The sequence below is a fragment of the Solanum pennellii genome, chromosome 10 (genome assembly GCF_001406875.1).
Source record: "Solanum pennellii chromosome 10, SPENNV200".
Classification (NCBI taxonomy): domain Eukaryota; kingdom Viridiplantae; phylum Streptophyta; class Magnoliopsida; order Solanales; family Solanaceae; genus Solanum; species Solanum pennellii.
This window is the reverse complement of record NC_028646.1, coordinates 81,619,114-81,635,588: the sequence shown is the minus strand read 5'-3', so window position 1 is coordinate 81,635,588 and position 16,475 is coordinate 81,619,114. Positions and strand designations below refer to the sequence as shown.

The 16,475-nt window shown below is 37.1% G+C and overlaps 3 protein-coding genes and 2 pseudogenes across 3 annotated transcripts; all 5 read right to left on the bottom strand.

The window, feature by feature from the left end:
• Nucleotides 1-131: 131 nt before the first annotated feature.
• LOC107001805 (subtilisin-like protease SBT1.8) lies at nucleotides 132-2,340 on the bottom strand. The gene has a single exon (XM_015199767.2). It carries the CDS (start codon nucleotides 2,331-2,333, stop codon nucleotides 168-170), a length of 2,166 nt encoding a protein of 721 aa, XP_015055253.1. The 5' UTR covers nucleotides 2,334-2,340; the 3' UTR covers nucleotides 132-167.
• Nucleotides 2,341-4,202: 1,862 nt separating this feature from the next.
• LOC107001804 (subtilisin-like protease SBT1.7) lies at nucleotides 4,203-6,389 on the bottom strand. The gene has a single exon (XM_015199766.1). The coding sequence runs from the start codon at nucleotides 6,387-6,389 to the stop codon at nucleotides 4,203-4,205; it is 2,187 nt and encodes a 728-aa protein (XP_015055252.1).
• A 634-nt stretch (nucleotides 6,390-7,023) lies between these two features.
• Nucleotides 7,024-9,223, bottom strand: LOC107002018 (annotated as a pseudogene).
• A 1,670-nt stretch (nucleotides 9,224-10,893) lies between these two features.
• On the bottom strand, nucleotides 10,894-13,086 carry LOC107001657 (annotated as a pseudogene).
• Nucleotides 13,087-14,133: 1,047 nt separating this feature from the next.
• On the bottom strand, nucleotides 14,134-16,187 carry LOC107002821 (cytochrome P450 76A2-like). The gene is made up of 2 exons (XM_015200995.2): nucleotides 15,243-16,187; nucleotides 14,134-14,910 (listed from the first exon to the last, which is right to left on the bottom strand). The coding sequence occupies exons 1-2, from the start codon at nucleotides 16,146-16,148 to the stop codon at nucleotides 14,293-14,295; spliced, it is 1,524 nt and encodes a 507-aa protein (XP_015056481.1). The 5' UTR covers nucleotides 16,149-16,187; the 3' UTR covers nucleotides 14,134-14,292.
• Nucleotides 16,188-16,475: the final 288 nt, after the last annotated feature.

Below are 16,475 nucleotides of genomic sequence, written 5' to 3'. Positions count from 1 at the left end.
ATCTTTTCTTCTAAATTATATCATTCACTAGTATTCTTGTGATGAATGCTGATTCACAGGTAGCTAAAGAGAGAATAAAAATGACAGTTCTATAATTACTTGTTACTTCTCCAAAATTTCTTTTCCATTTATAATGACAATTTTTTTCATATAACAAATCCAATCAATTACATCACACTGATATGGGGAAATACTATTATTGGACTTCTTACAGAGTGCCTATCAGAAGACCAAATTATGTATCCTTGGGAATGACCTGTAACATCTAATGACTTAACTGTTACATTATACGACGCCTTCTGATTCAACGCTGTAAATTTCAAGATTTTAGGTTGAACAGTCACCTCGACGCCTTTGAGCCCAAATACTTTAACTGTGTAAGATGAACTTGCTTCTCCAACGTTAGTCACAGTCCTTGTATAAGTTTGAGGACTTGATTTCGTAGGAATAGAAAATGACGGATAGTTCAACTCTGATTGAGGTATGCTTGTTGTACAATGTACCTTCTTACTCACAATGAGACTGATTTGATCATCTGTATAGTTCAAGCCACATAAGTATGGGAAGTAATCTTCAGGCTGGATGTCATAAACGAGTCCTGGATCATTTGCTCTTGATGGATTCACGTGCCCTGATCCTATTGTAAGTAGATCAGCAGGTTCAAGTGTCTCGTCTTGAATTGGATCGTTTCGAAGGTTGATGATATCAGCTGTGGTCATGATTGCGGATTTGATTGCAGCCGGGGACCAATCTGGATGTGCGCTCTTTAACAATGCTGCAACTCCTGCAAGGAGAGGGCAAGAAATGGACGTTCCAGAAAGGATTTGAAACATCTGGCCTTCTTTAGGGATTGGCCACGCTGCAAGGATATTCAATCCAGGGCCAATAATGTCCGGCTTTAGTATGCCCTGACTCGGCATAAATGGTCCCCTAGAAGAATAGTAAGTAACTGTTGGCGCATGCTTGTCACCAAATGTTGTTCCCCTGAATGATATCGTTCCAACGGGTGTTGATGTTGATTTCATATAGTTTATGATCTCTTGTCCATCGTTGTAACCAACCTGTGTCGTGGGAACAACATAATAATCTGAGAATGTTGTAGAGCCACGATACTTTTTGTTTATGAGAATCATGCCAGCACCACCGGCATTTTTCACTCTTGCTCCTTTGGAATAGCTAGACAAGTGAACACTTGTATAACACAACACTATTTTACCCTCGACGTTGCTTCTATTCAATGATTCACAATCCTCACCGTTCACAAGTGGTAACAATTTTCGAGAAAAATTTGTTGGTTGGAAGGCTGATTCACCTTCATACTCAGATCCATTACCCAAAACTGCAACCGCACTTATCTTTCTATCTGTTGTGCTAGCACCAACTGTGAGAATCCACGGGGCCCCGTTCATCACAGTACCACTATCTGGTCCTTTATTTCCTGCAGAGCAACTTACAAAAATCCCTTTCTCCATTGCGCTATATGTGCTAATAGCTATAGCGTCATCATAAAAAGGCGGATGTCCTAACCCGAATGGAACGACAATGATATCCACACCGTCTTCAATTGCAACATCAATACCAACTAAAATCATCCATACTCTACACAAAATTCCCCCACAGACTTTGTACATGGCCACATGGGCTCGGGGCGCAATGCCAACAGCGGTGCCATTAGCATTACCATAAAAATTGGCACCATCCACAAAGTTCCCCGCAGCTGTGCTTGAAGTATGTGTCCCGTGGCCGTATTCATCTATAGGAAACTCACCCGGTTGCACAAAATTTCTTGCTCCAATAAGCTTCTTATTACAATTTGTAACATTAAACTCACATTTACCTTTCCATTTAAGTGGGGGATTAGGCATCCCATTATCATTAAATGAAGGATGTTGAGGATCAATTCCACTATCTAATATACCGATAATCACACCTTTACCTGAATTTGATGCATTCCACAAACCAACATTCTGGTGCAAGCCTAGGAAATTTGGACTGTGTGTGGAGTGCAACTGAAATAATCGGTCAGGACGTGCTGACAAGAAACCGGGCTTCTTTTCCATTTCTTTCACTTCGTCCGATGACAACATAGCAGCAAAACCATTGAACACATGACGATAAGAATACAAAATGCGCGATGAGTGATTCGAATTTGTTGGCAAAAATGATTGATGCCAGAGAAGTAAATCTTCTGAATTTGAGAAAAGTTGATCAGGAGATTCAAGGTATACTATATAAGTTTCTAAATCACTTTGATTAGTGAAATGATCACCAAATGTTTTTGATGAATGAAGCAGGACAAAGCAGAGAATGGTAGAGATGAATTTCAGATCCATATTTTGTTTAGGTGATTATCTCATTCAGGAAGATGTGCATATATATAATATAAAGTTCATTAAACATAATCATGACTTTATCATATTTAATTTATTATGGTCAGGAATTCAGCTTTCTGTAAAATTATCCATATTAACTTAATCTAACAGAAACATTGACTTGAATAGAGAAAATAATTATTATGGTGGTTATTAAGTTGACTGAAAATAAGAACAAAAAAATCGTGATTTACGTCAATATTGACTAGGTCCGTAGGGCCGGCTTGGCCTAACCCGTGATTAAATAGGACTGAGCTAAAAATTTTGGAGCCCATTTATGAAAATAGCTTTTTAATCATGCCTGAATAAGCATGTTGATTGGTGGGGCTTGAGTAGTTCATATGGGTAGTGCTGACCCGTGGGTCAAATAAAATATAATTAGAAAATAAAAATAAAATAAAATAGAATATTAAAAATTTCATTAGTGGCAAACTTATTCAACTAAATTATGCTCCGTAGCTATAGTTTATGTTATTACGCTCTATAGCTATAGTATATGTTGCTATAGAAACTTGTGTTTGTATATCCACTTTTAATTAATGAATACATGAGCGCTAAATGCGGTGATAAAAATAATAATGAATCTCATTATTCACGCTAAGATATTTTTTTTGCGTAAAATGAAATTTATTGCGATAATAACACCATAACAACTGGATTCGTCATACTGGAAAAGCTTCATTAAGAGGGAATAAATTATACGTTTTATTTCGTATATGTGTTTGTCTGACAATAAATTTATCATAAAATGTGTTAAAGAATGACAAAAGTCCCACGTCGGTGGTTAATGAGATGAGCGGACTCTTAATAAGGCATGTGCAATCCTCCTCCCTTTGAGCTTGCTTTTGGGTTGTGAGTTAGGTATGTTCCATATGTATATTTGAATAGTGTGTGTGTTAGGTTATATTTGTACATGTATATAGACGCTTGAATTTGTATATATATATATATATATATATATACCTCTCAACTTTTTCATTTAGAGCTGATAAACCCCTTGTTATGAAAGTGACTCATATATACCCCTACTTGTAAACAAATGACTCACATATACCATTTTCCTCTAACGGAAATAAAAAAGATAATAATTTTAATTTTAATTTTTATTATTTTTTTCTAAAAAATATAATCCCATATGAGTAAATTTAATCCTCGTCAAACATATTTTTTTGATTTTTTTTTGTTTCAATGACTAATTTATAATTATTATTTTGATAATCAAATTTATTTATGTTTCACTAATATTCTTATAAAACTTATTGTAGATGACCAAATTTTTTCTTCAAATACGAAATTAAATTACAATACACACAAAAAGAATAGTTTAATTTTTTATTCTTTAAACTAAGGAATGAAAGAAAAAAACAAAATAAGAATAAGAAAATTCAAATAATTATAATAAAAGAAGTCAAAAAATAATTTATGTATGAAAAAAATTAAAATATACCTTGAACTTTGATAGAAGAATCATATATACCCCTAAATAATTTTTTAAAAAAAATTAGAAGTAATAAATATAAATTTAAAACTAATTTTTTAACTTCCGTTAAATGAAGGGTATATGTATGTGAGCCATTTTGTAACGGCAGAGCTATATGTGAGCCGTTTGTATAACGGTAAGGGCATATATGAGCCACTTTTATAACGAGAGGTATATCAGCTCCAAATGACAAAGTTGAGGGGTATATCAGACCCTTTTCCCTATATATATATATATAATGAAATATGATTTACATATACAAATATATATAAAAACACTTCAATCATGGAAATTGAAAAATTGTCAGAATAATACTCCATTCATCTCTTATTAAAAAGAAATCCTATTAATTAAATCACACTGTTTTGAGGAAATACTTTTATTGGACTTCTAACAGAATGCCTATCAGAAGACCAAATTATGTATCCTTGGGAATGTCCTGTAACATCTAATGACTTAACTGTTAAATTATACGACGTCTTCTGATTCAACGCGGTAAATTTCAAGATTTTAGGTTGAACAGTCACCTCGATGCCTTTGAGCCCAAATACTTTAACAATGTAAGATGAACTTGCTTCTCCGACGTTAGTCACAGTCCTTGTATAAGTTTGAGGACTTGATTCCGTAGGAATAGAAAATGACGGATAGTTCAACTCTGATTGAGGTATACTTGACGTACAATGTACCTTCTTTCTTACAATGGCACTGACTTGATCATTGGTATAGTTCAAGCCACATAAGTATGGGATGTAATCTTCAGGCTGGATGTCATAAATGAGTCCTGGATCATTTGCTCTTGAGGGATTTACATGCCCTGATCCGATTGTAAGTAGATCAGCAGGTTCAAGAGTCTCGTCCTGAATTGGATCGTTTCCAAGGTTGATGATATCAGCTGTGGTCATGATTGCGGATTTAATTGCAGCTGGAGACCAATCTGGATGTGCGCTTTTTAACAATGCTGCAACTCCTGCAAGGAGAGGGCAAGACATCGACGTTCCAGAAAGAATGTTAAATGTCAATGATGTTGTCTCACCTCCTATAGAGATTGGCCATGCTGCAAGGATATTCACTCCAGGGCCAATAATGTCCGGCTTTAGTATGCCCTGACTCTGCATACATGGTCCCCTAGAAGAAAAGTAAGCAACCGTTGGGGCGTGCTTGTCTCCAATCTTCGTTCCCTTGAATGTTATTGTTGCAACTGGTGTTGATGTTGATTTCATATAGTTTGTGATCTCTTGTCCGTCGTTGTAACTAATCTGTGTCGTGGGAATGGCATCATATTCTGAGAATGTTGTAGAACCAGCATACTTTTCATTCATGAGAATCATGCCAGCACCACCGGTTTTTTTCACTATTCGTCCTATGTCTTTTCTAGACAAGACACTGCTTGAATCACACAACACTATTTTACCCTTGACATCGCTTGTGTTGAACAATTCACAATTCGTACCATTCACAAGTGGTAACAATTTTCGCGAAAAATTCGTTGGTTGGAAACCTGATTCGCCTTCATACTCAGCTCCGTTACCCAAAACTGCAACTGCACTTATCTTTCTATCTGTTGTGCTAGCACCAACTGTGAGAATCCACGGGGCTCCATTTTCCACAGTACCACTACGTGGTCCACCATTTCCTGCACTGCAACTTACAAAAATCCCCTTCTCCATCGCGCTATACGTGCCAATAGCTATATTATCATCATATAAAGGAGACCGGAAGTGTCCGAATCCAATTGAAATAGAAATCACATCCACACCGTCTTCAATTGCAGCATCAAGACCAGCTAAAATCTTGTATTCTAGACAATAAAATGCATCACAGACTTTATACATGGCTACATGGGCTCGGGGCGCAATGCCAACAGCCGTGCCATTAGCATTACCATAAAAATTGGCACCATCCACAAAGTTTCCCGCGGCTGTGCTTGAAGTATGTGTCCCGTGTCCATAATTATCTGTAGGGAACCTATCCGATTGCACAAAATTTCTTGCTCCAATAAGCTTCTTGTTACAATAAGTTGTAACATTGAACTCACATTTGCCTTTCCATTTAAGTGGTGGATTAGGCATTCCATTATCATTAAATGAAGGATGTTGAGGATCAATTCCACAATCTAATATACCAATAATCACACCTTTACCTGAATTCGATGCATTCCACAAACCAACATTCTGGTGCAAGCCTAGGAAACTTGGACTGTGTGTGGAGTGCAACTGAAATAATTGTTCAGGACGTGCTGACACAAAACCTGGCTTCTTTTCCATTTCTGTCACTTCGTCTGATGACAACATAGCAGCAAAACCATTGAACACATGACGATAAGAATATAGAATGCGCGATGAGTGATTCGAATTTGTAGGCAAAAATGATTGATGCCAGAGAAGTAGATCTTTGGAAATTGAGAAAAGTTGATCAGGAAATTCAAGATGTACTATATAAGTTTCTAAATCACTTCGATTAGTGAAATTATCACCAAATGTTTTTGATGAATGAAGCAGGACAAAGCAGAGAATGGTAGAGATGAATTTCAGATCCATATTTTGTTTAGGTGACTATCACATTTAACAGGATGAGCTATATAATAATGAAGTTAAATTAACATATTCTTGACTAGATTATATTTAATTTATTATGGTCAGTGATTCGCTTTCAAAAAAATTATCCATATTAACTTATTCAAACTGAAACATGAACTTGAATTGAAAAAAGAATTATTAAGTTGACTGAAATTAAGAATAGTATAATCAGGATTTACCGAGGGCTGTCATCGCTAATTTGAGCCTCGTTAAAATTTATCAAGTCATTCAACTTCTTTTATACACCTTCTGGTTGGGATCATCTCCGGTGATTTTTGCTCCCGTATTCGTCAGTGTTGTCATGAAACAGTGTAATTGATTTGTAGAAATGTAAGGGCCTCCAAGGTCTTACACAATGTCAATTTGAGTAAGTCGGTGTCATGATGCGAGTATTAGGAATCAGATAGAGAATATTTGCTTAAAAAATAGTGATGATGGTATCGATAATGATGGTTGTTTCATTACTTGTTACTTCTCCATTACACATTTTTCATTTTTAATGAAACTTTTTTTTCACATAACAGACCCCTTTACATAAGAGTTCGTCTAAATAATACTCCATGAAGAAGTTATCTCTTATAACAAATCCAATCAATTAAATCACAGTGATATGAGGAAATACATCTATTGGACTTCTAACAGAATACCTATCAGAAGACCAAATTATGAACCCTTGGGAATGACCTGTAAGATCTAATGACTTAACTGTTACATTTTACGACGCCTTCTGATTCAATGCAGTAAATTTCAAGATTTTAGGATTAGCAGTCACTTCCACACCTTTGAGCCCAGATACTTTAACTGTGTAAGTTGAAATTGCTTCTCCGACGTTAGTCACAGTCCTTGAATAAGTTTGAGCACTTGTTTTCTTAGGAATTGAAAATGATGGGTAGTTCAACTCTGATTGAGATATGCTTGTTGTACAATGTACCTTATTTTTCACAATCATACTGATTTGATCTTCAGTACAGTTCAAGCCACATAAGTAAGGGATGTGATCTTCGGGGTGGATGTCATAAATGAGTCCTGGATCATTTGCTCTTGATGGATTTACGTGCCCTGATCCGATTGTAAGTAGATCAGCAGGTTCTAGTGTCTCGTCCTGAATTAGATTTTTTCCAAGGTTAACAAGGTCAGCTGTGGTCATGATTGCGGATTTAATTGCAGCTGGAGACCAATCTGGATGTGCACTCTTTAACAATGCTGCAACTCCTGCAAGGTGAGGACAAGACATCGACATTCCAGAAAGGATGTTAAATGTCGATGATGAAGATGAAGATGCAGATGTTGTCTTACCCTCTATAGAGGTTGGCCAAGCTGCAAGGATATTCACTCCAGTGCCAATAATATCCGGCTTTAGTATGCCCTGACTCTTCACAAATGGTCCCCTAGAAGAAAAGTAAGCAACCGTTGGTGCGTGCTTGTCTCCAATCTTAGTTCCCTTGAATGTTATCGTTGCAACTGGTGCTGATGTTGATGTCATATAGTGTATGATCTTTTGTCCATCCTTGTAACTAACCTGTGTTGTGGGAACAACATCATATTCTGAGAGTGTTGTAAAGCCGCGATACTTTTCGTTCATGAGAATATGCCAGCACCATCGAGTCATTTCACTCTTTCTCCTTTTTCATTTCTAGACGTGTAACCGCTTGTATCGCACAACACTATTTTACCCTTGAGACTTGAAAACAACGATTCACAATCCTCACCGTTCACAAGTGGTAACAATTTTCGAGAAAAATTTGTTGGTTGGAAGGCTGATTCACCATCATACTCAGCTCCGTTACCCAAAACTGCAACCGCACTTATCTTTCTATCTGTTGTGCTAGCACCAACTGTGAGAATCCACGGGGCCCCGTTTGCACAGTACCACTTCCCGGTCCACTATTTCCTGCAGAACAACTTACAAAAATCCCCTTCTCCATTGCTCTATACGCGCCAATAGCTATAGTATCATCATATAAAGGCGGTCGATAGTGTTCGAATCCAATTGAAACAGAAATCACATCCACACCATCTCCAATTGCAGCATCAAAACCAGCTATGATCCTGTATTCTTCACAGTAATATCCATCACAGACTTTGTACATGGCCACGTGGGCTCGGGGCGCAATCCCAACAGCCGTGCCATTAGCATTACCACAAATACTGGCACCATCAACAAAGTTCCCCGCAGCTGTGCTTGAAGTATGTGTCCCATGTCCAGCTTCGTCCGAAGGGTACGTAGCAGCATCCGCAAAATTTCTTGCTCCAATAAGCTTCTTGTTACAATAAGTTGTAACATTGAACTCACATTTGCCTTTCCATTTAAGTGGTGGAATAGGCATTTCATTATCATTAAATGAAGGATGTTGAGGATCAATTCCAATATCTAATAAACCAATAATCACACCTTTACCTGAATTTGATGCATTCCACAAACCAACATTCTGGTGCAAGCCAAGGAAACTTGGACTGTGTGTGGTGTGCAACTGAAACATTCTTTGGGGACGCGCTGACAAGAAACCGAGCTTTTTCTCCATTTCTTTTACTTCATCCGATGATAATATAGCAGCAAAATCGTTGAACACATGACGATAAGAATACAAAATGTGTGATGAGTGATTCGAATTTATTGGCAAAAATGATTGATGCCAGAGATGTAAATCTTTTGAACTAGAGAGAACTTGATCATTAAATTCAAGATGTACTATATAAGTTTCTAAATCACTTTGATCAGTGAAATTATCACCTAATGTTTTTGATGAATGAAGCAGGACAAAGCAGAGAAAAGTAGAAATGAATTTTAGATCCATGTTTTTTTAGGTGATTTATCACATTTAGCAAGATAATCATATATAATGCAGTTCAATTAGAACATAATTAACAATAGATGTATATAATTTACTAAGGTCAGTAATTCAACTTTCTGCCAAATTATCCATATTAACTTATTCAAACTGAAACAAAGACTTGATTTGAAAAAAATAATTATTCTGATGGTAATCCATAATTATTAAGTTGACTGAAAATAAGAATAGTCTAATCAGTATTACTAGGAAGGAAATGTTATAAACCAGCCTTGGACAAATGTCGATACCTATTCGGATGTCACACAACTAGTTATTGGGCCGAGAAGAAGCAACAAAATTGGAACGCCTTTGCAAAGGCTGATTTCGGACTCAGGCCCAATTAACAACTAGCTAAAAGGATGACGGATGAGAAAAATGTTTAGTGCCCAATTAACAACTAGCTAAAAGGATGACGGATGAGAAAAATGTTTAGTCCTCTCATCCCCTTTCTTTGAGTCTATGCTTATCATCTCCCTTCTAGTTATCTTCTACAATATTTCTCTTTGTTAGCTCCATCTTCTTGTTATAACTTCGAGTTTAGTGATTATAATATTTGAATGCATATTTCTATTGTGAAATTGGAGTTGTATTCTCGCAAAGTCAGTAATAGTATAGATACTTTTTTTGCTTGAACTTACGGTTCCTTAATCTTCTTTATGGATATCTTAATTGTTGGGTGTGCGAACAAAGTTTCACATTAATAGCTGAACAGATAGGGAGCCTATATATAAGGTGTTGAAACTCTTAATGTTGTGAGACCTTTTGGGAAATGTGGCGTGGGCTTGACCTGAAACTGATAATATCACACCTTGTAAGTTGTGAAGAGTATTTCATTTTTTTTGGTCAAGGATGAGTATGGGGATATAGACTTTGTGGTAAACAAGCTAGCACGATTTTCCCATCGTCCGACTGAAAATCATTGGTCTGCAGTCAAACGTGTGGTTCGCTACTTAGTTGGAACGGTGAACTATGGTCTCTTCTTGCATTCTCAGATATGAAATAAGGATGATCGCTCTTCCACCAGTGCATTTCTTATCTATCTTGGTAAAAATCTGGTCTCCTGGACCTCAAAGAAACAAAGGAGTGTATCTAGATCATCAACTGAAGCGGAATCCCGTTTGGTTGCCTATGCTATTGCTGAAATTCAATGGATTCAGAAGTTACTTTGTGAGATTTCTATCTCTTTGCCAAAGGCAGACAATTGTCTACTGTGATAATTTACGTGCCGCATATCTTGCTGCTAAATTGCTAATCCAGTCTTTCATTCATGGATGAAGCATCTCGAGGTTGATTATCATTTTGTTCACACAATGGTTCAAAATGGACAGATTCAAGTTTCTCGTATTTCTGGAAATAATCAACTTGCGGATTTACTTACAAAAGTGTTGGGTGTATATCTATCTATAGAGTTCCTGACCATCCAAGAACAAAGTTGGGTCCTAGAGGAATAAAAAGTATATTTCTAGGATATGCACAACACTCGAAAGCATATAGATTACTTGATCTAGAGTCTAATGCTATGGTAGAACTTGTTCAAGTTGAAATTTTTAGAAAATAAATAAACCAGATAAGAAAACATGGAAATGTTTCTAAATAATACTCCATGAATAAGTTATCTCATATAACAAATAAAATCAATTAATGATACGGGTAAATAGATATATTGGACTTTTAACAGAATACCTATCAGAAGACCAAATTATGAACCTTTGGGAATGACCTGTAAGATCTAATGACTTCACTGTCACATTATACGACGCCTTCTGATTGAACTCCGTAAATTTCAAGATTTTAGGATTAACAGTCACTTCCACATCTTTGAGCCCAGATACTTTAACTGTGTAAGTTGAAATTGCTTCTCCGAAGTTAGTCACAGTCCTTGTATAAGTTTGAGCACTTGTTTTCTTAGGAATTGAAAATGATGGGTAGTTCAACTCTGATTGAAATATCCTTGTTGTACAATGTACCTTCTTTTTCACAATCATACTGATTTGATCTTCAGTACAGTTCAAGCCACATAAGTACGGGATGTAATCTTCGGGGTGGATGTCATAAATGAGTCCTGGATCATTTGCTCTTGATGGATTCACATGCCCTGCTCCGACTGCAAGTATATCGGCAGGTTCTAGTGTCTCGTCCTGAATCGGTTCATTTCCAAGGTTAACGAGATCAGCTGTGGTCATGATTGCAGATTTAATTGCAGCTGGAGACCAATCTGGATGTGCACTCTTTAACAATGCTGCAACTCCTGCAAGGTGAGGACAAGACATCGACGTTCCAGAAATGATGTTAAACGTCGATGTAGATGTAGATGTTGTCTCGTCCTCTATTTGGGTTGGCCAAGCTGCAAGGATATTTACTCCAGGGCCAATAATGTCCGGCTTTAGTATACCCTTACTCTGTAGACATGGTCCCCTAGAGGAAAAGTAAGCAACCGTTGGCGCGTGCTTGTCTCCAATCTCTGTTCCCCTGTATGATATTGTTGCAACTGGTGTTGGTGTTGATTTCATATAGTTTATGATCTCTTGTCCATCCTTGTAAGTAACCTGTGTCATGGAAAAGACATCATATACTGCCAATGTTGTAGAGCCACGTTCCTTATTATTCATGAGAATTGCGCCAGCACCACCAGCACTTTTCACTGTTTTTGCTATTTCTTCTCTATACGACTCACGGTTTGTATCACACAACACTATTTTACCCTTGACATCGATTGGATGCAACAAATCACAGTACTTACCATTCACAAGTGGTAATAATTTTCGCGAAAAATTCGTTGGTTGGAAAAGCTGATTCGCCTTCATACTCAGCTCCATTACCCAAAACTGCAACCGCCCTTATCTTTCTATCTGTTGTGCTAGCACCAACAGTGAGAATCCACGGGGCCCCGTTTTCCACAGTACCACTACGCGGTCCACTATTTCCTGCAGAGCAACTTACAAAAATTCCCTTCTCCATCGCCCTATATGCGCCAATAGCTATAGTATCATTATATAAAGGAGACTGAGAGTGTGCGAATCCAAGTGAAAGGGAAATCACATCCACACCGTCTTCAATTGCATCATCAATACTAGCTAAAACCTTGTATTCTACGCAAAAATATGAATAACAGACTTGGTACATGGCCAAATGGGCTCGGGGCGCAATCCCAACAGCCGTGCCATTAGCATTACCAAAAAATTGGCACCATCCACAAAGTTCCCCGCGGCTGTGCTTGAAGTATGCGTCCCATGTCCATCTATGTCGAAAGAAAACCTATCCGGGTACACATAATTTCTTGCTCCAATGAGCTTCTTGTTGCAATAAGTTTTAACATTGAACTAACATGTGCCTTTCCATTTAAGTGGTGGTTTAGGCATTCCATTATCATTAAATGAAGGATGTTGAGGATCAATTCCAGTGTCAAATAAACCAATAATCACACCTTTACCTGAATTTGATGCATTCCACAAACCAACATTCTGGTGCAGGCCAAGGAAACTTGGAGTGTGTGTGGTGTGCAATTGAAATATTCTTTGGGGACGTGCTGACAAGAAACCACGCTTCTTTTCCATTTCTCTCACTTCGTCTGATGACAACATAGCAGCAAAACCATTGAACACATGACGATAAGAATGTAGAATGCGCGATGAGTGATTCGAATTTGTAGGCAAAAATGATTGATGCCAGAGAAGTAAATCTTTTGAGTTTGAGAAAAGTTGATCAGGAGATTCAAGATGTACTATATAAGTTTCTAAATCACTTTGATTAGTGAAATTTTCACCAAATGTTTTTGATGAATGAAGCAGGACAAAGCAGAGAAAAGTAGAAATGAATTTCAGATCCATGTTTTTTCAGGTGACTATCACATTTAGCAAAGTGAACATATATAATGCAGTTAAGTTAGCATATAATTAATTATTATAGATGTATATAATCTTGATTAGACCATATGTAATTTATTATGGTCATTAATTCAACTTTCTGCCAAATTATTCATATTAACTTAGTCAAACTGAAACAATAACTTGATTTGAAAAAAATAATTATTTAGATAGTAATCCATAATTAGTAAGTTGACAGAAAATAAGAAGGCATAATACATAAATGTGACTTTTAATTTAACCTCATTTTACATTCATGCACCTCAAACTTTGGGTATACACAAGTAGGCACTTAAAACTTGTATAAAGTTGTGTAGGAAGGCGCATGAGTACTATCTGACATAATACGCGTAGGACATCACATAGGACACAAATTGTCATGTAGGATGCCTCGTAGGACATGTGTGTCTATTTATACAACTTTATACAAGTTTAAGTGTTTACTTGGGCACACCAAAGTTAGACGGCGTGACTGTGAAATGAAGCTAAGTTAAAGGGCATATTCATGTATTAATCTAATCAACATTACAAGGAAGGAAAATCCTATGAATTCTTGGAAAGTCAGTAATAGTTTAGAATCGGCATAATACATAAATAAACCATTTAACTTGACCTTATTTCACATTTATGTCCTTCAACGTTGAATGTGCAAAAGTAGACTTTAAACTTAGACAAAGTTAAGCAAGTAGACACATGAGTTCTATGTGGCATAATTCACATAGTAAACCATGTAGGATGACACGTAGAACGTCTGTGTCTATTTGTTTAACTTAATACAAATTTAAATGTCTAGTTGTGCACATCTAAAATTGGAGGGTGTGAATGCGATACACATATTTGTTTAACTCTCGTACTTGCACTTATTCGATACCCCGGCCCCCTTCTTCCATGAGGTTTCATCTAGACAGGTTGATGTCGACTATATGAATTTTCACTATATTGATATTTTAAGAGTTAAGACCATCGGTTTGATTTCCAAAAACAAAAAACTAAACGAGACGACTCCTAACATGGAAAAAAATATGAAGGTAGTTTACAGAAATTCAAAAAACAACTTTAATTCGTATTCTCGTCCAAACATAACTCCAATTTTCAACTTTGAAAACAAATGCTACTGTTTTCTAAATTCCACAATTTTTATGTCCTAAACGCCCACGAGCCTTTCTTTACTCATAGAGTTCTGTTTTTTCTCTTTGGAATTGCTTTCAATGGCTTTAATTTTCTAACAGTTACTCCCATTCTATCTCGTGTATCCAAAGCCTCATCAAGAACAGAAACATCAATCTCCCAATCGAATTCACGCAACAATGACCCGAGTACCAAATGCAACATCCGATGAGCCAATGGAATTCCAGCACAAATCCTTCTCCCAGCACCAAACGGAATAAACTCAAAATTCTGACCCCTATATTCAACATTCGAATCCAAGAACCTTTCTGGCTTGAAATCCAAAGGGTCTTTCCAACACTCGGGATCTCTTCCAATTGCCCAAGTGTTCACGAAAACTTGTGTGCCTTTAGGGATATGATACCCCACGAATTCGGTATCTTGAATTGCCTTTCTTGGAACTAGAAATGGAATTGGAGGGTGTAATCTTAACGTCTCTTTTACAACAGCTTGCAAATACTTGTGATTATCGATGTCATTTTCTTCGAATTTCTTGGTATCTCCAAGAACCTCGGATAACTCGGTTTTAACCTTGTCCATTGCGTCTGGATTGCACAGTAGCTCTGTCATCGCCCATTCTATGCTACTGCTTGTAGTCTCCGAACCAGCTAAGAATATTTCCTGTATTCAATCGATTCGTATAAGAGTTTAAGTTATGTGCACTAACTATGTATATCATTTTTTTAACAGTTACTTCGTTCACAATTGAAGTATATAATACAGAATCTAAGAAAAAGCTACTGATTTATCTGAATCCACACGCAAGTAATACTCTGCCTCTCTATATCTACCAAACTAGATTGATTTGAGAAAAGTACATAACTTGTTTTCAAACTTTACCTTATTCTGATCTGATCGTTAAGAGACGGTCATCGGATGGCCTAATAACCTCATTCAGTTAGTTTATTTACTAAATTAAGATAAAAAAAAGTTATGTGAAATGCAAAATTTACCAAAATTATCAAGATGAGTTCTTGATCTGATATCTTCTCTGGTTCATCCTTCCCTTTGCCTTCATATTCCAACAGAACTTCCAAAAAATCCTTCTTCTTCTCTCCGGTCCTTTCCCTTTCTTCAAACCTCTCCTTCAAAAAACCCGATACAATTTCAATCGTCTTCCCAAGTCCGCGATCCATCTTCCTCCTCAAACCTTGAGGATCAAGCCATCTCAACCATGGAAACACATCAACAATGTTCTGATGTCCAGAACATTCCATTAACCCCACCATCGCCGCGAAAAACTCAGTCCCCTTCTCGGATTTTGGGTCAACTAATTCGCGCGATAGCAACAATTTCCCCAGCATGTTAAACGAGGCTAGAAACACGAATTTCGCCACGTGAATTCCTTCAGAGGAGCTGAATTCTCTGTTTTCTATCCATTCGATCAAATCATCGATACATTTCCGACGAACTTCCACTGTTTCAGTGATCCGTTTGTTAACTAACATTTGAACTGTCATGATTCGTTTCATGATCCGCCAGTAAGTACCGTAAGGTGCTAAAGCTAGTGATCCTTTATCATAACCGTGTGATTTCATCACCTCGGTTACTGATCTCTCCGCGAAAGCCATGTCGTGGTTCCTGAAGAACTCACCAGCTGCTTTCGCAGAGAGAATCACCATAGTGTTAATAGAACCGAGTTTTAGCCAAACTACTGGACCGTACTTCTGTTTTAGATCCATTAGTGTTTTATGTGGCTCGTTACCGAGCTCGAGCATGCTGCCAAACACGGGCCACCCTCGTGGCCCGGGAGGCAGCTGCTGGCGAACGTTATTAAATAACGTTCGCCGGCGGAAATGGAGGAATAGGAACAATACAGTAATAATAGAAAAAAAGATATATCCCCAAATCCACTCCATGAATTGAATTGAATAGAAGGATTGCACATGCTACACTTTAAATAAGAGTAAGTAAGCAGTAGTAGTTGGCAGGCAGCAACAAACATATTTATAGGTTCAATTTATTATAACAAAATCTTACGTAACGGCGGCATATCGGTCCATTCGTTCGGCTTTAAAGTATGTTAGTTTGACTTATAATTTATCAGTTTATAGATATGTTAAATCATTATAGAACCATTAGAACATTAATTTAATGGGTAACGATTTTGCGGTTATTAATAGTAAACGAAATTGGTTTAAGATTTGACACAAAAACTGATCACGTAAAAACAAAGTAGCAAACCA